This window comes from Arachis hypogaea, chromosome 14 (assembly GCF_003086295.3).
Source record: "Arachis hypogaea cultivar Tifrunner chromosome 14, arahy.Tifrunner.gnm2.J5K5, whole genome shotgun sequence".
Classification (NCBI taxonomy): domain Eukaryota; kingdom Viridiplantae; phylum Streptophyta; class Magnoliopsida; order Fabales; family Fabaceae; genus Arachis; species Arachis hypogaea.
The window spans coordinates 143,096,590-143,119,988 of NC_092049.1; the positions used below are offsets into that span (position 1 = coordinate 143,096,590).

At 31.0% G+C, this 23,399-nt stretch overlaps 2 protein-coding genes across 2 annotated transcripts; one reads left to right on the forward strand and one right to left on the reverse strand.

The window, feature by feature from the left end:
- Window positions 1-4,368: 4,368 nt before the first annotated feature.
- LOC112798304 (ras-related protein RABA5e-like) lies at window positions 4,369-6,255 on the reverse strand. Its single transcript, XM_025841571.3, has 2 exons — window positions 5,679-6,255; window positions 4,369-4,934 (listed from the first exon to the last, which is right to left on the reverse strand). Exons 1-2 carry the CDS (start codon window positions 6,013-6,015, stop codon window positions 4,612-4,614), a joined length of 660 nt encoding a protein of 219 aa, XP_025697356.1. The 5' UTR covers window positions 6,016-6,255; the 3' UTR covers window positions 4,369-4,611.
- Window positions 6,256-17,454: 11,199 nt separating this feature from the next.
- LOC112798305 (signal peptide peptidase-like 3) lies at window positions 17,455-23,181 on the forward strand. The gene is made up of 14 exons (XM_025841572.2): window positions 17,455-17,908; window positions 18,011-18,169; window positions 18,420-18,531; window positions 18,674-18,790; window positions 19,364-19,521; window positions 19,924-20,103; window positions 20,431-20,465; window positions 20,596-20,752; window positions 21,545-21,598; window positions 21,716-21,808; window positions 21,969-22,111; window positions 22,412-22,482; window positions 22,714-22,797; window positions 22,897-23,181. The coding sequence occupies exons 1-14, from the start codon at window positions 17,765-17,767 to the stop codon at window positions 22,992-22,994; spliced, it is 1,605 nt and encodes a 534-aa protein (XP_025697357.1). The 5' UTR covers window positions 17,455-17,764; the 3' UTR covers window positions 22,995-23,181.
- Window positions 23,182-23,399: the final 218 nt, after the last annotated feature.

A 23,399-nucleotide genomic window follows, 5' to 3' on the forward strand; every position in this document is an offset into this window, starting at 1 on the left:
TTTTTGTCATTCAAAGTTTGACGCTTGAAGCCTTGTTTTTAAAAATTAAGAGAGTTAAATTCCTAAGTCTGGTGTTTCCTTTTTGGGCCAAAAAATAATTAAGTCAAATTGGATCTTTCAGATTGACAACATAAGAAGTTTTTGCTGCTGGATTGGGATGTGGTATTGGTATGTGTATGGGTGTGGGATAACATCCACCCTAGAATTTTTGTATGTCTTTACGGTTGACCCTCCATCATAGACAGTGGTGGAGCTTAGTTCAGACAAGGGGTGGCCATGGCCCCCCCAAACTTTTTATAAAAAACTTAGTACTTTTTTAAAAGATAAAAAATAGTTCAATTGACTTAAATACTTTACTATGACTTAAAGTATCTAATAAGTTCAATAAACAACACTCTCTCTATCTTTAGGTTCAAATATAAAATATTAGATATCTTTTATTTATTTAATTTAATATTATTTTATATTTTACTATTTATTTAATTTAATTTTTTATATGATAAAAAATAATAGAATATTCAATAAGTATTAATATTATTGTATTTGTATAAATTGATAAAAAAATTCAATAAATATTATAAATTTTAATATTTGTCCTTCTAACTTCTTATTTATATATTTTACAGAATATATATTCAAATTTTTATATAAAATAATAATGAAAAATCAAAGAATTGATACATTTTTTAAGAGGAAGGCTAATATTTAAGAAGAAGAACATATAACTTTTACAATATCAACACATGTAGATAGTTCTTCTACTTTAATGAATCACGAAGAAAGTGAGATATAACCTTCAAAAGTTCAAAAAGTTATATCTGATGACTTTAACTTTAACTTTTTAGAACGAGATCTTGAAAAAGGGTTTTAAATTTGGCAGTATCACTCAAACCAAAGAGATGAGATTAGACGAGCTTATCTTAAATGAGTTCCATATAAAAAAATATTTTGACAATTATTTTCTATTTAGCCCCCCAAAATTTTGTTTCAAGTTCCGCCACTGATCATAGAGTTTTAAGATTTTCTTATTAACATGATCTGTAGTTCGTCGCAATTTTGGCAAATGAAAGATAAATATTTTTTCTCCTTTTAAAGGGAGAAATCGGCAACGTTAAGGAACCAGACATTTTGAATGAACTAAGCACATCTAAAAGTTGTACCAAATCTAAAAATGTCAAAATTCAAACCCAAAATTATTATACATATTCACAAAAACTCGTTCAAAGCACATTCAAAAATGTAATCACCAAAATTAAATGAAAATATATTTAAAAAAATAGAAAATAGGGTACTTTTAGATGCCATGCACAATGGTGATACAATTGTGACATAATTCAATAAAGGCAATTACTTTAATAAAGATATGAAAAATATCTTCTCATGATAATTTTAATTTAAATAGTGTGATTTATTTATTTTGTCACATTTTAAATAAATATAATATTTTTATAACATGAAAATTAAGTTTCAAAATTTATCATCTAATATTTAAAATAAAATATCTTTATATGATGGTGACAATTATAAAATCATCAATAAACCAAAGATAGGGAGACTCGAAGTCTCGAACTCACGACCTCTAAGTAACTATGAAGAGACTATGCCATTTGAGTTATAGCTAGTTGGTTCTGCAATAGGGCTGACAATGGGTAGGATAGGATTTAGACTCTAATCCTACTCGCGGTTGGAAACTTTCTCAAAACTCTATTCTACCTTACCCGCGGGTTTAGAATCTCTCAACCCTAACCGGCTAACCCTACTCGCACTTTAAAGTTCTAAACCCTATCCTATCCGACCCTACCCGCAGAAAAAAAAATATAAAATTCAACCATTCCAAATTTCATACATATTAATAAAATAGAAAATAAAAAACTGATTCAAATTAAAATTAAAAACAATAAAATCTTAAAGAAATCCAACATAAAATTACAAATAATATGATTATCAACTAATTTAGTGATTATTTCAAGTTTTTATAATAAGAAGATTGTGAGTACAAGACTCACTTTATTCACTACATAGATAACTTTTACATATATTATATAATATATTAAGGATGCGAGTATGATAGGGTAGGCCGGTAGAGTATACTCTAAATCCGTACCCTACCTACCTGCACTCTAACGGGTTGGTTCGGATTGGATACCCGCGGATGGGGTATATATTGACAGCCCTACTCTGCAATGCTTTTACAGATTGATTGTTAGCTAAAAATTGGCTAAATAATGTTTTCTTTTCACATTTACTTCTTTGTTGATTGATTGTTCACCGAAAAAAATTGATTTTCTAGCAACACGTCTTTTAAATACAAAATGTTATACTTTATATTTCTGTATCTTTTAAAAAAATTGTTATTTATACATTAAAATTAGTTACTAAAATCAGCCGCTAATGTATTTGTGTATAAATATATGTGTGATTTAATTTATTTTCAATGTATATTTATATTCCAAGATGTATTTTATATTGATAGCTGACTTTAATAACTAATTTTAGTGTATACGTAACATAACTCCTTTTAAAATATTTATCATCTTAACTAGTTTCACAGTTGTTGCTTTATTTTATGCATATATAACAAAATAATCATATTATATGAAAAAAAGTTACTAATTATTTTTATAAAAATATATATTAGAATGCATAATGTTTATATATTTATCTTTATAATCAAATTTTATAAAAAAATAATAAAATTAAAGTCATATTTATAGAAAAAATATGAATAAGAGTATAAAAAATCAAAATATAATGATAGTAATTTTTTTTTGTATTAATAAGTGGTTTGATTATACTGTTGTTAAAATATTTGATTATTTGTCTGTAAAAAATTTGATTATTTTAATAATTAATTATTTTACTAAAAAACTATATAAAATGTGTATAAATATATACAATACAAAATAATTTATTTAACGATTGAGTTTTAGTATCTTTAAAATATTAACAAATGAATTAATAAACAGGTTGCTTAATTATAATACTTATCTATATATATATATAAATCATACTTGATAAGGCCGAACCGGACCAGAATCTTTTAAGCTTTTACTACGCTATGGACAAACTTACTTTAGGTACACAGAAAGATCAAGCTAAGCCAATCTCACGCCGAAACAGGGAAATTCTAGCCCTTGAAAGCAGCCCACTTCGTCCCTCTATCCCGGAGTTACCTTAGCTTAAAGGAGCTCATCTAACTAAAATCAATTCCACGATTCAATCTTTCTTGTGAAACGTTCATATTATCCGCTAGGTATAGAACCGAAGCACCTCTTGAAGCGCCCCAACCCGCCCAGCGGCGCCCCTACCTCAACCAGTTATTCTATTATCCCGGAATAAGAACCTCCTCTAATCTCGGACGCATTTCTAATAGATATTCTTTATTGCCGCTACGGGCTCCAGAATCTGATATATATTCCAAGTGGTGTATTTTTTTCTTATAATAATAGAAACTTTTATTACCAAAAAGGAAGATTTACTGCTCTTATGTCCACGTAAGAAATCTCCTTATTCAAATTACTTTACATAGGTATGTATTATTAGGTAAGGTATATCATGTCATCGAGACCGATGATATGTACGTGACTTTGTGCGTTTATTTGTTCAGATATGAGTAAAATTATAGTATAACACTCAATTCAGTTATTGTATTTTGTAATATTTTTTAAAATTATAAAAATAGAATAATATGTCCGTCTCTATGTATTATATGTTTTAACGTAAAAGGGTTAATACGCACAGGACATATTATTCCGCTCCTATAATTTTAAAAGATATTACAAAATTTAATAACTAAATATTATACTAAAATTTTTTAATATTCAAAGAAATTAGTCAAATTTGTGATGTGGTAATGTGAAGGCCGTCCAACCTGTCTTAAAAAAATAACCTATACTGTCAAATTAAAATTTAAAGTTAACTTTGGACCTCTAATTAACCAATAATCTAATACAAGAGAGTTCAGGACTCGATTTTCAATGTACTCAGGGTTTAGACATATATTTAGAGTTTGTGTTTATTCATCAACTTTAGAGCTAAAAAGGATTCTTCATGAAGATATAATAAAGCTCATTTGTTAACCGGAGAAAAAAAAAACAACGTAGTTAAAAACAAGCACCAAGTGAAACATATAACAAAGATAAAGATAATAAAAAATTAATCTAAGCCATCTAAATTTATTTCATTTAATATTCATTAATTAATTTTAAATAAAATAAATTTAAATTATTTAAACTAATTTTTTATTGATTTCCTATCATTATCGTGTGACATATCATGATAAATCATAACGGTCACTCGGTGAGCACCAAAAACAAGTTCGCTCAATAGAACAAATCAAGAAATCAGCAAATCATTGAAAAATTTCACTTAACAAGATATAAATGGAAGTCTATTTCATTTGTTGCAATTACGTGCTCATTGTATCCAATTATACAATTATACTGGTTTTCTTAAATTGAAGATAACAGTTTTTTTAACTATATTATGACTTATAGCTGTAATTAAAGAACTCTCTCAAATCATATCCCTCGAATAACAAGCAAACCCATTTAATTAAATCAAACTGAATTAAAAAGGTGGCCCATGCACTAACTGAATATGAAAAAGAAGTCACCTTGAACAGCAAGAAAAATAGCTTTGGTTTTGCTTTGAGGTAGCATCCCCATTATTGACAAGACTCACCCGGTTGACAGATAATTCTGCTTTGTAGGTGTCCGAATTGAGAACTTTCCTGCTGACATTGTTGTATATCTCCCGAATAACCATCTCGAAAGCCGTCTTAACGTTTGTAGAGTCCAACGCAGAGGTTTCCATGAAAAACAAACCTTCTGCTTCTGCAAGACTTTTTCCTTCTTCAATGCTTACTGCCCGGATGTTGTCCAGATCACATTTGTTGCCTACAAGCATCATTGCTACCGTTGTGTCACAGTGAGCTGAAAGGTAGTTTAAATAAACTCAGAGAGTGAGATTTCACAAAACAAAGAATATTGAACTATTTGTTATCTAGATTATTTTCCATTAGCAACAGATGTGTAATTAATTTTATGGTAGGAGTACATAAGGAGTAAAAATATTTGTTAGGTGGTTACACCTAATGTATTCTCTATGTACTCCTACCACAAAATTAATTATACATCTATTACTAATGAAACATGATTTAGAAAAGACTATTGATATAAGCACCAAAGCAAACAAAAAAGCAGAGTTGAGAAAGAACAATTCAATCTAGCTACATCCAATAGTTTGTTCATAATTTATCTCTAACCTTTCTGTTTGACTTGGGAGATATATGTATATACCAGAGCTAAGTCAAGCATACACCTGATCTCTAACATGCATATTGGCTGTCTTATAAACACTAAGTTAATCATTTCACTAGAGTAGTTAATTTGTTAAGATGAAACAAAAGAACAGAAGCATGTATTATGCCAGTTAGCAACAGAAGACATTCTACAATTAAGGAAGTTAGGTATAATTATCCCTCCTAGTAAGTTATAGTCAATGCTATTATGCTCCATTCAAAATCAGACCATAATTTACAGTTAGAATAAAATTCAAGCTTAACATATATGTGAAATGTGAGCAGATTGAAGTGAACTGAATCGGATTAGTGTGTGGCATAGGAATAGATCTATTCAAGAGATCAAAAGAAAATACATAGAGTTGGATAGAGTTACTTTTAAGCTCATCCAGCCAGCGACCGACGCTATCGAAGGTGGTTCGGCGGGATATGTCGTAGACAATGAGAGCGCCCACTGCGCCACGATAGTAGGCGGAGGTGACGGCACGGAAGCGCTCCTGGCCGGCGGTGTCCCAAATCTGGGCCTTGACTTCCTTGTTGTCGATCTGGAGGCTTTGAGTTTGGAATTCAACGCCGATGGTGGCCTTAGAATGGAGGTTGAACTCGTTGCGAGCGTAGCGGGACAGAAGGTTGGACTTGCCGACGGCAGAGTCTCCGATTATGACGATCTTGAAGAGGTACTCTTCACCTCCCTCGTCCTCCGATGATGACATTGTTGCCCGATTAGATCAGATCACCTGCTGAATTTTGAAATAGAATAAAAAAATCAGAAGAGTGGGGCTTTGCTTTTACTGTGCCTGACCTGTGATGTGCCGAGTGCCGACTACTAAAGACGAGAGAGCGGAGAGAGAGCGAGAAAGGGGAGGAGTTATAAAGATTCAAGTGGATGCGTCCAACCTGGCATCAGCACACCGCGTGTCTGTGGAGTACCATTTCCATTAGATAAAAACTCAATTGGAGTCATGGTTGAAAATCGTTAAATGGTTGGATTGATTTGACAAAACTTTTATTTAACGACGGTCAATTATTAGTCTTATGTGAAATTAATTAAGAGGCCACTCAGATAAAGATGTTTAAAATATATTTTTTTAAAGATGTTTTTATGTTATGTTTTAATTGATTTTTGTATAATTTATTCAGTGTTTCTCATCATATATTATTAAATTCTTCAAAAGATTTTCTTTCCAGAAACAATAAAAAACATTTAATTTGGACTAAAACAAAAAAGATAATAAATTAACTATTAGATTTTTTTAAAAAAAATTATTTACATAAAAAAATATATCACATTCATCAAAATATATATATAAAAGCTCTTAAAATTTTTATAAATAAAAAAATAATTAATTTTTATTCGTACAATATATAAAATAATTACTATATTATTATATTATAGATTAAAATTTACTAATTTAAATTTTGTTTTTATTTTTAATATAAGCATTAGAAATAAATAAATTTTTTATAACAAGATGTAATATAACAAAATATATATAATATTAATTAGTTTTTAAAAAAGAGTAGTGCTAGGGAGCCAATGGCCTAAGTGTACAATATGTACAATGGGCTAAATCTTTGGTTTATGAATTAAATGAACATCACTTATACTATGCAGAATAACCCGGATACCAAGGATAACCATCCGGATACCAGGGATAATAAACATCTCATGTTATAAAAAGTTAATTTTGGGTTCACCAAGGTTCGAATTCTTGACCTTCCGCATCTGGAACTCTTATACCATGTCCTGAAATCACTCATCCCAAAAGCGTAACACTAATAATGATATCTCTAATACTTTCTAAACCTTCATTGTACACATTGTACGCTTAAGCCATTGGCTCCCTAGACTTTCTCTTTAAAAAATTCTGAAAAGATGATTTTTTCTAATAAAGTGTTATTAAAAAATTAACATTATAAAAACTAATTTCAACCAATATGATATAATAGGTTATTAAATATATTTAATACAAAACACATTGAATATAAATTTTTATTGAGTTTAATTTTTAAATAATTTTTAATTGAATTTCGAATATTTTTATTTTAAAGAGTTAGAATATTTTAACATCATTTTTTTCGTATCTTTTTAATTGAGTCTTTGATTTTTTAAATTATAAACCTTATTTATAATTAAGAGTAATGTTTTAACACCACTAATTAGTCACACATATAAAAATACAAGAACAATTCTATTGTCATAATTATAATTTAACTTTATAAGCAATACAATATAATGAAACTATATATAAGTAATATAACTAAATTTTATTTATATCTATAGTCACATTTCATAAATAATATAACTAAATTATATTTATGTTTATAATTAAAATATGAATAAAAATACAAAAAATTATCAGGATAGTTAATTTTTTTCGTTCTTAATTTTTTTTATTATTTTTGTTGTGAAAAGTTTAATTATTTTAATAATTAATTATTTTTTTAAAAAAGATAATTGAATAACACAAAAAAGTCTTATTAAGAGTAATTTATTTATATATGATTAAAAAATAATTGAATAATTATATACGGTAAAAAATTAATATTATAGAAAAATAAAAATAAAATTTATTTAAAAATAAAATTAAAAATCATGTTTTTTTTCTTTTTTCCAAAATTTATCTACGAGTAATTCTATAAATATTTTATGATAAATAAAAATATTAAACTCGTACTAAAAATTTATTCTAATAAAATTTATTTTTATTCTACTAAACGTTAAATAAACTATTGAAAAGAATTTTGTTTTCTCTATTAGAGAATGATGAGTTTGGAAAATTCTGTTTCTAATTTAGTGATGATCAAACATTATTAATGTGATTAATTGCAAGATTATTATTTTGATTTTAATTTTCATATGTTGATTTAAATATTTTTGCAATGCATATTTTAGTGTTGGGCCGAAAAACATTAGCTAGCCCAATTCATATACTCAGCATTGGAATTGAATTTATATGGCTGAATTAATGGTTCTGTTAGTTAGGCCAGTATTAATGAATTAAGCCCAATTGATCTTAATCAAAGAAATGTGGCTGAAATATTTTGAATGGACCAGATTCAATTCACATTATCATTAGCCCAACTCAAAATCTTGGTTGGATACTCCAATACTTGATCCGAAAATAATTCATCAGGAAAGCAAATGTTGTTATTTGCCTATACCTTCCAACGGATCTCAATTCTAACCATGTGATGGATTTCAAATTCATTCAATTATCATTTATTGCATGGGAACTATGAGAGAGAAATTGACAAATTGATTTGATGGTGATTAGCAATGCTACACGCTACTCCATCTAAGGGAAGTAAAAGCAACTCACATTAATTATTTTACTCAAACCCACTTGATTGCTTTTCTTCATACTTTCTTCTCTCTCATTTCTTTCCTTCTCTTCGGTCCTTACACAGCAAACCATGGAGACTTTGAGCTATCAAAAAGAAGGGAAGGCAAGCTACAAGACCATCACAATGATGGCAAGAAAACAAAAAAAAAATGTAGTGGCTAAGATCTGCAACCATGAAAGGAAAGATATGGTGGTGAGATCTTAGCCTCTCCATACAAAACATGGAGAAGGAGATTCGGCCAGCAAGGAGAAGATCTTGGAGAAGATGGCTTGTCACTGCTTTTGGGTTCACTCATCACAGAAGGTAGCTAGGGTGGCTACGTGAGGAAGGAAGCAAAAGTGGAGCAGAAGAAGTCATCATCATCATGAAGCATCAAGGGCCAGAAATCCATCTTGGAGAGCAAGCCAAGGATGGAGCGCTCGGATTGATGAAGAGTGATGACCAATGAAGGACTAGAGGTAATTGCATGCTGGATTTTGCATGGATTATCTCTTCTCTCTCTCTCGCCGAACTGGTTTTGTTCTTGGAGAAGAAGAAGTTGGCTTGGTTTTTGGCTTCAAAAGTGGAGGCTTCCCTCTTCTATAAAAAGAGAGAACAGCCACTGTTTGGAGTAAGGAGAAAGTGTGAGAGTGCAAGGCACAAAATTCTCAGAGCTACCTGAGCTAACAGTTTTCTCTTCTCCTTCAATGTATTTTGTTTTGTAATTTTTCTGTTTAATTTTGTCGTGTCTTGAGTCTCATGGAAAAAGGCAAACAGTGAGGTTTGTATGAAAAAGCCATAGAGCGGAAAAAGGTAGAGAGTGCAAAATTAAAAGAAAAAGCCATAGATATCCTTAGAGTTTCTTTGTTCATCTATGTTGTGTTTCATGATTCTGTGGGAATTCCCTTGTAAGTTGGGTTAGCACTTTACAGTCTGTAATCAGGAAGATTATAGTGAAATTCCATCATGGTTGTGATGGAGACTGGATGTAGACTGCACTACACTTAGCAGCTGAACCAGGATATATCTGGGTGTAATTTTCTCTCTTCTCTACTCCATTTCTGTTTCTACTGCACATGAGCTAAAACTGAAAAATATCTCGTGCCAAGTGACGAGACAAAAATAAAAGTCTCGTGCCAAGTGACGAGACAAAAATAAAAGTCTCGTGACTAAGGACGAGACAAAAAATCAAAAAGTCTCCTGAAGTCATTTCAAAGACTAGCAAGTGTTACTGAGCAAAAAGGGGGCTAAGATTCAACCTCCTTTCTCTTAGCCACTGAAAACCATCAGAGAAGAATGATAAACTTCCATACTTCTATTATGTTATGGCAATAATTTGGCCTGTTATTTTTTAATGTACATAATAATAATAATAATAATAATAATAATAATAATAATAATAATAATAATAATAATAATAATAATAATAATAAACAAGTATATCACAGTAAAAAAAGGAAGCACGTCACCAAATAATTTATCATCCGAATTATATATGAATCAAATTGATAATATGAGAGCTAACACTACAAAAATCGATAACAAGGTTAGAGACTTACAAAACCTTTCTTAAGATCATAGAAAAAAAAACGTTTATATTTGTGTGATATATAAAACAATGATCATATTATTATTTTATATATATATATATATATGAGCAAAAAAAGTCCAACTGTTTTAAAGTAAAATTTTCTTTTAATATTTGATTAAATGTTCTTGTATTTAGTATATTTTTTTACACTTCCTCTTAGTTAAAAATATAATTATTATAAATTTTTAGTTATTATTGCTAGGGGTGTTTACAGATGGGATATGGCTGAAATTTCGATCCAATCCCCACTAAACTCATTAGATCAAATTCGATATTCGCAGTTTTTATGTTTGGATCATGATGTGTAATTGACGATAGGATAACATTGAATCACTTTTACAAACGTTAGGGATACAAATAGGACGATTTAAACGTTAGGGACACAAATAAGATTTACCCCAAACGTTAGGGACAAAAACGATACTTTACTCTTGAAGGTTGTGGTAGGCTTAGAGAAGGGGGGTTGAATCTATGTTTTCCTTTTAGTTGCTGTTGTTACCCTTTTTAAACAGATTTGCAATTCTGATTCTGTTTTAACTTAGCAGCGGAAATTTATGAGACAATTTATTTTTGTCTCATGAATATCAGAAAACAGAACACAGCAGAGAAGAGAAAAGCTAACACCAGCATGTATCCTGGTTCGGTTGCCTTGTGCTATGCAACCTACATCCAGTCTCCTCCACAACTATGGAAGAATTTCACTATAGTTAACAGTATTACATACACCAATAACACAGGATTGACCCAATCCTTTCACACTCAAGTTCTAACCTAACTTGACATTGGCTATGCTAATACCTAACTATTCACTCTTAGTGCTAACCCAACTAAGAAAGGGATACCTCACAGGTACAAGATACAAGACATAAACATACCTAAAGAAATCTGAAAATAACTCTAGGCTTTTCTCTCAAGTGTTTCACTCAGCCTTTTTCCACTCATGGCTTTTACTTAAGCTTTCTCACACTGCCTTTTCTCACTAGAAATTACAGAATGATAAACATTGAAAAGTACATTACAATCAGTAAAACATGAAGGAGATTGACTTCATCAGCAGCCTCTTTGCTATGTGCAAAACCAGATTCGCAAACCTCAGCTTGAGTTCTTCAGTATTGGCCGAATGCTTCTTTGAAAGAAAGCATTATCCAAGTAGATGAACTCCTTAACAGAACACTGTTCTCACACTCTGGTTTTCTCTCCTTAGTTTCTGAATGAACAGCAAACCTCTTTTTATCTCCTTGCATGTTGTTGGGTTCTTCTTCCAAGGTCAACACCTTGAGCCTTGAGCTTCACCAACCCACAGATTTACTTTTTCTCTTTAATCCTCAGATTAGAAACTTTCCTTCTGACTTCCTCACCTTGACCGAAAGCCATAATACAGCAACCATAGAAATCTTCCAAAGGTCAACTTGATCTGAGCCCTTGAAAACCAACTTGGTCCCCAAGTATCACTTGTGACCGTAGATGTGAAACAGAATAGGGCAGAGACCAACTTTCCCTTGAATGCCATTTTCGGATATAGCAGAGAGTTGGGAAGAAGGGATGAAGATTTGATGCATGCAAGATGAGATGGATTACCTTTCTTAAGCTTGATTTAGCTTGGGATTTCTGTTTTAGCTTCTGTGCTTCAAGCTTCAACTCTCTCTCTATTGCTTCTTTGGTTATTGGCTTATGGAGGAAGCTTTTTCTCTCTTTCTCTTTCTTACTTTTCTGAACTCTTGATTTGACTTGATTAGAGAGGAGAGGAACGTTGCTTTGGTTGGAGCAAGATGGAGGGAATTGTTTGCTGAAACAAAATTGGGCTTGGATCGGGTAGAGATATGCTTGGCTCATTTTAATTTCTTAAGCTTGCTTCCTTTTGGGCTTTGCTTGATTTACCAGCCCACCAACCTTGTTTTGTTTCTCATTCCATTTGGACTGTAATTCACATTTTGGCCTGCAACATATAATAAATAATTAGCAACATATACTTATTAATTAAACCACTCTAATTATTTATTTTGCCAAAAATAATGTTTGTCATCACTAATTAATTTAGTTAATTTCTTAACTCAACAACTCTTTTTTTTGTTTACTTTTGTAAACATATTTACTTCTATCTGATTAGAGTGTGGATCCGATTCGATCCAATCCGATCATCTTACAGATCAGATCATATCCTCAAATTACAGATCAGATACGGATAAATACTGTGGATTTATATGGATATGATCTAATCTACGAACACCCCTAACTACTACTATAGGTTCATTGTTGCAAAAGAATGCTTCTTTTATTATAAACCATTATTAGATCTCAATTACCATCAAAACAACTTAATTGTCAACAAAGAGATAATACTTATTCGACTGGTTCGACCGGAAAACTAGTGAACCGGACTAGGTTTACTCCTTGGACCGTTTAAGGAATAAAACCGATGTGAACCGGTGCAAACCGGTCTAACCGAACTGGTCTACTTGAAAAAATTTTTAAAATGTCTCCACAAGGTCTCGAACCAAGAACCTTGGAGCAAAAGCAACCTTTACTTGCCACTTAGCCATTACACTTCTAAGTATTATATTTGACAAATGCTAATTATATAGTATACATAAATATCTAATTTAATTAAATTTTTGTTTTTCTATTTTTAAAATTAATTATATTTTAATTATATACCATTATTAATATAAATATAAATTTTTCTAAAAATTTATTAATTTACTTGATCTATTTTATTGCTAGTATTGTGATTAAGGTTATTTGTTTTGATGTTAGTGTTAAAATCTATTGATATTATAGTTAGATGATAGGTTTTATGAATTAATTATTTTTTATTGTGTCAAAATAAGATACTATTGTAGTATTAAAATTTTATGATTTTTTTATATTAGTTATTTTTAGAAGTTGAGACTTGATTCTTCATAAAATGTTAGTGAAGCTATGTATTTCAAATTTTAATTTTAAGTTTTTAACTATTTTATATTTTATATTTACGTGAGACCGGTTTTATCGGTTCAACCAGTGATTTATCGGTTGAACCAATAAACCAGTAAACCAGTAGCTTGACCGGTTCGATCACTGGTTCGGTTCTAACAACTACGTTTCAATCTAATTTCAAAAATTTCGATTTACTCAATTTAGTCTCCCAACTTAATAGTTATGACTCACATTGGTTCCTAATCTTATTTTTGTCACTGTCTCACAAAATCGTTAACGACATGCTGAGATGGACTAACGACTATTACATTATACATTCTAGCGACTGTTTGATGTGACAATTGAAATTTTTTTTACCTTTTTTTTTTCAACTAAACACTTAAAACCCTAATATGAGTCACGTACCTAAGTTAAAAAATCAAACTAAGTAAATTGAAACTTTAAAAATCAGATTAAAGCTCGAATATAACTTTAAAATAAAACTTTAACTTATGTAGTGATTAATTTAAATGAGAATCAAATAAATCAAAATTCAACATAATTTTTATCAATTTCAAATTCAAAATTTCTATACCAAAATTAACTAGGTTTTTTCTTTAAATTAAAAATTTAATGAAATAATGACTTTAATTATCTTAACCAATGTCCTAATTAATTACTTTTATGTCTTAAAAAAACGGTATATATGAAAAAAATAATTAATTTGTCTATTTTAATAAATAGTTATTTTACTAAAATGAAAGAAACTATTTTTTTAGAATTTTTTAAGAACTAATTAATATTATATATATTTTGTTACACTACATTTAGTTATAAAAATTTTATTTATTTCTAATATTTATATTAAAAAAAATTTAAATTAGTGAATCTTAATATATAATATAATAATAATAATATAGTAATTATTTTATATATTGTACGAATATAAATTAATTATTTTTTTATTTATAAAAATTTTAAGAGCTTGTTTTTATATATATATTGATGAATGTGATATATTTTTTATGTAAATAATCTTTTTAAAAAAATCTAATAGTTAATTTATTACCTTTTTTGTTTTAGTCCAAATTAAATATTTTTTATTGTTTCTGGAAAGAAAATCTTTTTAGGAATTTAATAATATGTGATGAGGAATACCGAATAAATTATACAGAAACCAATTAAAACACAATATAGAAACATCTTTAAAAAAAGACGTTTTAGACATCTTTATCTGAGTGGCCTCCAATTAATTATACTTGAATTTTTATTTTTTAATTATACATTTGCATCTTTATAGTTAGAAATACTAGTATTTTATTTGATATTTTATTTTTATACTTTTTAAATTTATAATTTATTATAAATTTTTTTATGAATTATATAACATTATTCTTTATTGTTAAAGACATGCACTCGTTAAATTTATCAAAAATAATAATGATTAGCATATTAAAATATAATTATTTAACTTTAAAAATATTATTTTTTTAAAAAATATTTGTTAAGTGATTATACTTTATATATTTTTACCACATAATTAATTATACATATATTATTAATAAAAAATAATTTAAATAATATATATTATATATATTAAAATTTTGATTATAAATAAATAAGACTAATTTGTATAACATGAATAATTTTTAAAAATTTTTAAAAAATAAAAATTTATTCAGTGTTTAATTTAAGATTCATTAAAAATTAATTTAAATATTTGTTCTTTGATTTTTAATAATTTTTTATATTAAACATTTAAACGTCTTATCAAATGTCCTTGACATATTTATTAGAAAGATATTTTGTAAAATTATTTTGTTGCATCGATGATAATAAAATTTAATAATATTATCTTTCTTTATTAAATGTTAAAAATTATTCGTGAACCAGACCTTATAAAAAAAGAAAAAAAAAATCAGGATTAACTAATTATTAGACTCACTTGTAACATTTAGACTATTTGAAAAGATGTAATATACACGTTTTGGACAGATATGGATTTGAAAATTATAAATTTCAAAATGATAGAAGAATTTACACACATGTAAAATAATTATTTTTCATGTGAGATATTTAATTACTTTATAAAAATAAATAAATAGTAAGACATTTCTAATCTAGAGAGTTATTTATAGTAATAACATTAACTGATTTTGTTCAAAGTGAGATTATTGAAGACATGCTTAATAAGAGAGTTTATGATTATATTACTGAAAATAAATTAAATTTAGAGCATATTATAAATATTTTGAGAGAGGATTGACAATTTATTTTCTGTCTTTAAAATTCGGGATATCATCTGCTTTATTGAGAGCGGTGCTCAAGTTCAAATCTTTAATGAGTAATATAAATTAGGATTAAGTACTTATTTCGTTCTTAAGATATGGGGTGAAAATCAAATTCATCTCGAACCTTTTTTTGTTATTAAAATCATCTTCAACGCTGAGAAACGCTTTAAAATCATCCTCCCCTCTATAAACATTTTTGCCCTTTTAGTTGTTACCGATAGTTGAACTTTTAATGAATAATTTTTATTTATTTATTTATTTATTTTCATAACTGGTTGGAGAGGGTTGAGATTAAATCAAAATCTCACCCCCAACCAATGTAATAGAGCAGCAGCTTCGAGGATTCTTGAAGCTAGGTGAAGCCATGGCTGCCGAGAGCTTACAGTCGTCTCGGAGTCGGTCGTCTGCGCAGAAGAGGGGGCTTCTCTGTGGACATGGTGAGAGACCCGTGCCAAGAATTTCGGAAACGAAGAACAATCTTGGGCGACGACTTTGGGGCTGTGTCTACTATGAGATTCGTTTTTTAAATTTTTGTTCGTGATTGATGACAATGTTTTGTTTGTTCTGGGTACTGACTTTGGTGGGATGTTGTAGACTAAAGAAGAGTGTGAGTTCTTCCGATGGACAGACCCAGAAACAGAGGCTGAAGATCCGCAGATTGCAAGGATGAAGAGGAAAGTTGCGGCCCTGAAAGCAAAAGTGAAGGACATTGAGTGGAAGTTCAAGGTTGCTGCAGTGTTGGGCACGGTTGGATGGGTTGGTTTATTTTTCTTCTAGTCGCAGATTTGGTTGAATCAGAGGTAGGGGCTACCTTGTGTGATGCCACTGAAGTATGCTTGATGAAATTAGTGGAGAATATAGGGTTCTTTTTGGATGTGTTTGAGTGAATGAGTTTTGTAAATTGAGTTGTATTGTGATGTGTTTGAATGAATCTGTAAATGGACAGAGTGTGTGTTAATGAGTTTGGTTTAGGGTGTTGGTGACTAATTATGTGAGTGAACTGCTGTCCTTGTAATTTGATAAGAAATTGGAAAGGAAAATGTATCTGTTAGTCTGGAATTGATAATGAAGAATTGTGTTAATCAACTTTATGTATATGAACTGACATTAAATAGAACCACAAGCACATCTGGCAGAACACAACTATGTCAAATTCATTAATAAGCATAGAAAGATAACAATAAAATGTAGAAATTTCAGTCACCATCAATTCCATTACATGAACCCTGAGTAAAATATTATCTAGTTAAAGGGAAACAACAACAAAAGATGGATACCTTTGACATCCAGAAACCTAGAGCAACTCTGTTGCTATCTAAGAAACATGAAGCATAAACCCTGTTAGGTAAGTTTCAGACCAAAAAAAGTGTCACAAATATTGGATTTACTCAATTTAGCAATACATTAATAACATCACACAACTGAAATTTTCAAAAACATCTAAAGTTTTTCCTGAGCTCTTGGTGGAAGTTTTGCCATGAGCCTCAACTTTATTGGAGATACATAAAGTTGAATTATGTGACTGAAGGAGACAGTCCTGACTGGATGCATCCTTCTCCTTTGGTGTAGGTGGTGGCTGTGTGGAACTTTTAATGGACTTCATCTTGGACCTTTGGTGGAGAGTACCTGCTGGTGGTGTGTTGGGCCTAGGTGATGGTGGTTTAGGTTTGGACCTAGAATGGGTTAACTTGGCTTAATTTAAGTAAAATATAATACACTCCAAAATACTCATCTAAATCTAAAATTATAATAACCATATGCACACTTAATAAATTGAACATCTGATATATCTATTATTTATATTGTTTAATATTTTTATTGTCTACCTATAATTTTTTAATAATTTAATATAATACAATTTTAGTATCAACTTTTATATAGTATAAATAATATATAAATAGGGTATATTATAGTGTCTATATATAATTACTTAATTTATTAAAAAAAAATAAAAATTAATATTTAATTTAAAAATATAAAAATAAATAATTTTTAAATATTTAAAATTTACCACAAACAATAAGTTTGATAATTTCCACACTAAATTTATAGACTCAGAGAATTTGCCTAGATGGATAGATAAATATAGATATATAAGGGAGTTGAAAATTTGGAGTTGTTGGGTGGTTTGGTCGGGAGTTGAGAAAGAGCAGAGGAAGTGAAAGAGCTCAAGCCTCAAATCTAAAAGAATCTACACAGTAAACATCACCGTCTCTTCCTTCACTCTTTAACTGTGTGTGGTAAATGTTAATTGTTCCGGTGCGGTGACGAATTTCCCGATTTCCTTTGCGTGTGAGAAAAGAAACACAAAAACCACAAGCTCAGGAAGACTTTCTATTTCTCCGTGTGTGTGTGAGGATGTGGCGGGGGAGGTGTCATCCTGCTCAGGCCGTCTTGTTTGTGTTTGTGTTTGTGATTGCCGTGGCAGCGGCTGCCGACGATGTTAAACGTGATGACGTCAGGGCTCCCAAGTCTCAATCCTGCGATAATCCCTTCCAGCTGGTAATCACCAATCAATCCTTTCTCATTCTTCCCTCTTTCAATTGGATCTGCCTCCCAAACACGAGAACTAATCTTTTACCCTTCTCTTCTCAATCCCTGCAGGTGAAGGTGAAGAACTGGGTTGATGGCGAGGAAGGTCGGGTCTACAATGGAGTTACAGCTAGATTTGGCTCTTCGCTGCCTGAGAGCGCTGAAAATAGTGATCCAGCCCCCGCCATTCTCCCTTATCCTATCGACTGCTGTTCTGCTTCCACTTCCAAGGTTTCTTCCCTTCTACTCCTTTTCTGTTTCTCCCTAGCTTGCCTTCATCAGATTTCTGGTTTTCTGCTTACTAATCAATTACCCAGTTAATAGTTACACTTGGAAACACAATGATATTATATTATATTATAACTTTATATAAGTTGAGTTAAGAAAATGATTTGATATAATTACAAGTGTCCTGGTTTTACCTCTTGATGTTTTTGTCACAAGTGTACCGACTGCTGAGTGGCGCATTTTCATTTTGTAGTTATCTGGTTCGGTTGCTCTCTGTGTGCGTGGTGGTTGTGACTTCACCACTAAAGCTGCATTTGTGCAGTCGGGAGGTGCTACTGCCATGTTGGTGATAAATGATGCCGAAGGTTCATTTTCTTGCTTTTGTTTTGTTCATACAGGGTTTCCCAGATCACATTGTCTGATTGTCATACATATCTTTAGGCTTGTGGCTTCTCCACTCATTTACACCAATTATTGGCTTATTCTCTGTTTTTTCACATCTGTTAGATCTCTTTGAGATGGTCTGCTCCAATAGCACCGAGGTAAGCATCTCAATCCCAGTTGTCATGATAACAAAGTCAGCGGGAGAAGCTCTCAACAAATCCTTGACTTCTGGAAGCCGAGGTCAGGCCTTCAATTGTTAGAATTTAAAACTTTCTATTCATTATATATTTGTATTTGAGCAAGATTTTTGTGTTGAACATTGAAATATACTTCTAAGATGGTTTTCCAGGTTGAAATTTCATATGGATGTGACTGAAACACTTGCACAAGCCATGAGAGAAAGTAGGCTAAGTCACGTTGAAAATGGTGGTTAGGTTCATGATAGTTGTTTAATACAAAGCCTAGGACATTTTCTGGTTTACTATTATGTTCTTTATGCAGTTAGAAAAGTGACATTATGTCTTTGAAGCTGATGTTAAAAGACCTAGTTTCCCTTATTTACATGGATAGTAGCCTGATTATGATCTAAATTTACTAGACCATAGATATTCATAATTAATAGGATTAGTGGTGTTCAAAACAAGTATATATAGTGACATGACACAATTGTAGGAGTGTAGGACCACCATGTGTTGTTTTGATGGTAATACACAGCCGTAAATTGATGAATCTACATAGGTCTATCTTAGATGTCTTGTTTATTTTCTACATGGCTTACACTACAGATGTTTAATTCTAAGTTGTTTATTGCAGTGGAAATTCTGTTATATGCTCCCCCTCGCCCACTTGTAGACTTCTCAGTCACATTTTTGTGGTTGATGTCTGTTGGCACAATTGTATGTGGTTCACTTTGGTCAGACCTAACTGCTCCTAATCAGTCTGATGAACGCTATAATGAATTGTGTCCCAAGGTTTTTCCTTGTAACCTTCTGCCTTAAAGTATCCTGTGTACATAAATGTGTTTTCTGATGTCTTAAGCAAGCATTTCTCATTATGTGAGCCTGAGAACATGCTTTCATTGAGGGAAAGTACCTACTATTCAAACAATTCTGAGATATTATACGTATAATCACTGACGGATCTTAGCACGTTTACTGGTCTACATCTCCCTATATTTTGTTGACTTCCATTGCTATAGTGATTGGTCACTCCAGTACTTATCACAGTGGAACATAGGAACATGGTTTCTTCCTTTCATTATGCTCATTGGTGAATTTATTTCATTATGCTCATTGATGCATTTATTTCAGTTTATTTGTAACACCTCTTCAAATTTATTTACTTGCAGATATAATTTTCTTTTATTTTGCTAGGAATCTTCAAATGGTGAAACAGCAAAAGCTGATTCTGATAAGGAAATTGTGAACATCGATACAAAGGGTGCTATCATTTTTGTCATAACAGCATCAACTTTTCTTGTGCTGTTATTCTTCTTCATGTCATCTTGGTTTATCTGGGTGCTGATTGTATTTTTCTGTATTGGTGGCATTGAGGTAATGTAGCTAACTGACAAAAGATCATAGTCTGTGTTGTGCATGAAGTGAGTACTGGTTCCCTGTCCTTGTTGATGTCACAAAGATTAAATTTGTTATCCATATATAAACTAAAATATTGACAGTTTCACATATGCTACTCGAATTATACTATGTATCTTTTTTGGATTCATACACAAGGTATACTTAGAAAGGAATTCCAGAGGAAAATGTCCGAGAGAAGTTCTTTAGTAGCACAAGTATCAGGACCACTGTTTTCAACAACGTAAACATTCAAAAGGTTTGAATTTCCTCTGTGCATTAATTAAAGTTTGGTTTATTTTTCAGGGGATGCACAGTTGTATTGTAAGCCTCTCTTTAAGGTACAATCAATGTATTTTTCCCTCCTTTTCCAGTTAGAAAGGAAAATAAATTTTCTTTCTGTTTGATGTGTGTTCTGTTAATTTCTCTCTCTCTCTCTCTCTCTCTCTCTCTCTCTCAAACTGTGAGCAGAAAATGTCAAAGTTGCGGTCAGAAGACAGTGAATTTACCTCTGTTTGGGGAGGTCTCTATTTTCTCACTTGTAGTGTTATTATTTTCTGTGGCATTTGCGATTTTCTGGGCTGCTACTCGACAGCAATCATATTCATGGATTGGCCAAGATATTCTTGTAAGTTCTAGCTACTAGTACCTGCAAAATGGGTCTTTCTATTATCATTGCAGTTTCTGAATTCTTTTAAATGGCTAGTAATTTTTTTTTTGAATTATTGGTTCAATTTTTTTTTAATCCTGTAGTTGTTGCTGGTTACCATTAAACTTTTATTCCTTGTCCTAAACCATTTCTCCCTAAAGTTTAAGTTGTTAGGTTAAAAGATATGAATGCTTTTTATGTTCAACACCATCTCATGCAGGAGCCCTTTGTGCTAAAACCATGAAGAATGCCAAAGTTTATCCTACCTCGTGTAAATTGTGCTGAAAGTTCATCTTTCGATAAGATATGGGATAATTAGGATGAGCTCTAGACCAATTGGTCATATAGGTTCTATAACATATCATTAACCAACACTTTCAGAATTACACTGTTAGTTGAATATACATCAGTGTTATTTTCTTTATTTTTTTTTATAATTTTAATATCTAAAAACTCTCAACATTGTTGACTAGTTGAGCATTTAGCTGGTCCTAAGCTTGTAATATTTTACCAAATTTTCCTGTTTGGTAGTTATCCTTTTTAATATCTCTCAAGTTTATTATTTTCAAATTATTAAGTCATGCATGTTTATACAGTTTTACTTATCAGCCAAATGCCAAATTTGGAATCTTGGTTCCATAGTGTGGGTTTTCTGAAGCATTGCAGGGCATGCTGTTTTCTCAGTTATGTTTGTTACCATTAACCGATGATAAGTTGTTTGATTGATATTTCACTATGTCTTGTAGCTTGAAACATTGTTTTATTATGTAGGGCATCTGCTTGATGATAACAGTCTTGCAGTTGGCTAGACTACCTAATATTAAGGTATCTGAATGGATTTCTTGTCTAAAATAAGTCAGTAATTATTCCATTATTCACTTTGTTCTGTATCTGTATGACAATTCTAATAGTAAATTCTCTTTTGGATCTAATGTACAATAGGTTGCAACTGTACTCTTATGTTGTGCGTTTGTCTATGACGTCTTTTGGGTGTTCATATCTCCATTGATATTCCATGAGAGTGTTATGATAACGGTATGTATTAGATTTTGGAATCACACAATCACAATTCACTTGGTTGGATTGTCTAAGAGCAGTTTTTTCTCTGCCATGATTTTTCTTTTTTATTAAAAAAGAAAGAAAAACGATTAAGGTGTCTTGTAGTTTTGTGATACTTATGGACTTTCTTTTGTAGGTTGCTCGAGGTGACGGGGCTGGTGGGGAAGCGATTCCAATGCTTTTGAGATTTCCTCGTCTTGTTGATCCCTGGGGTGGTTATGACATGATTGGATTTGGAGATATTCTCTTTCCTGGTTTGCTTGCTTCCTTTGCCCATAGGTACTGCTGTAATCAGCTTCTATAAATGCAAGATTATCCAAATTGAAAATGTATAGCATAGGCATAGTTTTGAACATAAAGATGCTTGTTTTCCTACCCAAAAAATGAAAGAAAATAACAATGCATATTTGTAATGATTTTAGGATTACATCACTATATAGTTTTCCTGATCCTTATTACATTTGACTTGATTGTTTTATCCGGAAACTCAATGATTTGTTGGCAGACTACACTTTTCTTTCTAACAAGATGATAGACGGTTTGTTTTAACACATTTCTTCTGTATTTTGGGTGTCTTAGATTTGACAAAGATAAGAAGAAGGGAGCATTAAGTGGATATTTTCTTTGGTTGATAATTGGCTATGGCGTGGGTAAGTTAAATTACACCATGTTTGTATTGATAAGTCATAACTCTTTAATTTTCACCCATTTGCTGAAACTTTGGCCCAAATTGAATTGTTGTTAGTTATCATGTACATTCGATGTCAAATATTTCTAGGCACTATTTAAAACTATAATCGTATTAGTTATTTATACTCACAATGCAGATTTTGTGCGACTGTTATTTTAGTTCTTGACAGAGGAGAGTTTTCGTGTTTCAGGCCTCATATTCACATATTTGGGGCTTTATCTGATGAACGGACATGGACAGCCAGCACTTCTCTACCTCGTTCCCTGTACATTAGGTAAACTAGCTTTGGCTAAAAATAGATGTGAAGCGTTTGTTATCTTTCAAGTATAAGTATTGTGTCTCAACTCTGAGCTATTGCCTAATTGATCAACAGGTGTGACCATTGTATTGGGATATGTAAGAGGTGAGCTAAGGGGCCTTTGGAATTATGGGACAGACTTATCGTCTTCCTTAGAGCCTTCTGAGGTTTAAGATGTATCGCACACTGTTGAATGGGGCCTTTGGAATTATGGGACAGACTTATCGTCTTCCTTAGAGCCTTCTGAGGTTTAAGATATATCACACACTGTTGAATGAATGCAGTAAGGGAAGGAAACGACCTACTCTTTATCTTTTGTATTAATGGATGAATGATTAATGGATCTTCGTTTTGCTGCTACACAGTTCTTGTATACATAAGCAATACGCAGAAAGAAACGTACCTAGGAAAAAGTTTACCGTCACTCGTACCTTTTCTACCTCTGAAGTACAGGAGAATAATGCTTTTTCAGTTTTTTTTGAACAACGTAAATAATAAATAAAAAAAATTAATTTTAAAATTTAAAATTTATATTAATTAAGTTTATTCATGTTTAGTGGATTTGGAATGTAATTTAT

Bases quoted from the DNA above. Each gene is read 5' to 3' on its own strand.
- LOC112798304 (XM_025841571.3), bottom strand. From the start codon at position 6,015: ATGTCATCATCGGAGGACGAGGGAGGTGAAGAGTACCTCTTCAAGATC. The intron at 4,935-5,678 runs GTAACTCTATCC...ACTACCTTTCAG, and splicing joins CTGGCTGGATGAGCTTAAAA to CTCACTGTGACACAACGGTA.
- LOC112798305 (XM_025841572.2), top strand. From the start codon at position 17,765: ATGTGGCGGGGGAGGTGTCATCCTGCTCAGGCCGTCTTGTTTGTGTTT. The intron at 18,170-18,419 runs GTTTCTTCCCTT...TTCATTTTGTAG, and splicing joins GTTCTGCTTCCACTTCCAAG to TTATCTGGTTCGGTTGCTCT. The intron at 19,522-19,923 runs GTTTTTCCTTGT...TTATTTTGCTAG, and splicing joins ATAATGAATTGTGTCCCAAG to GAATCTTCAAATGGTGAAAC.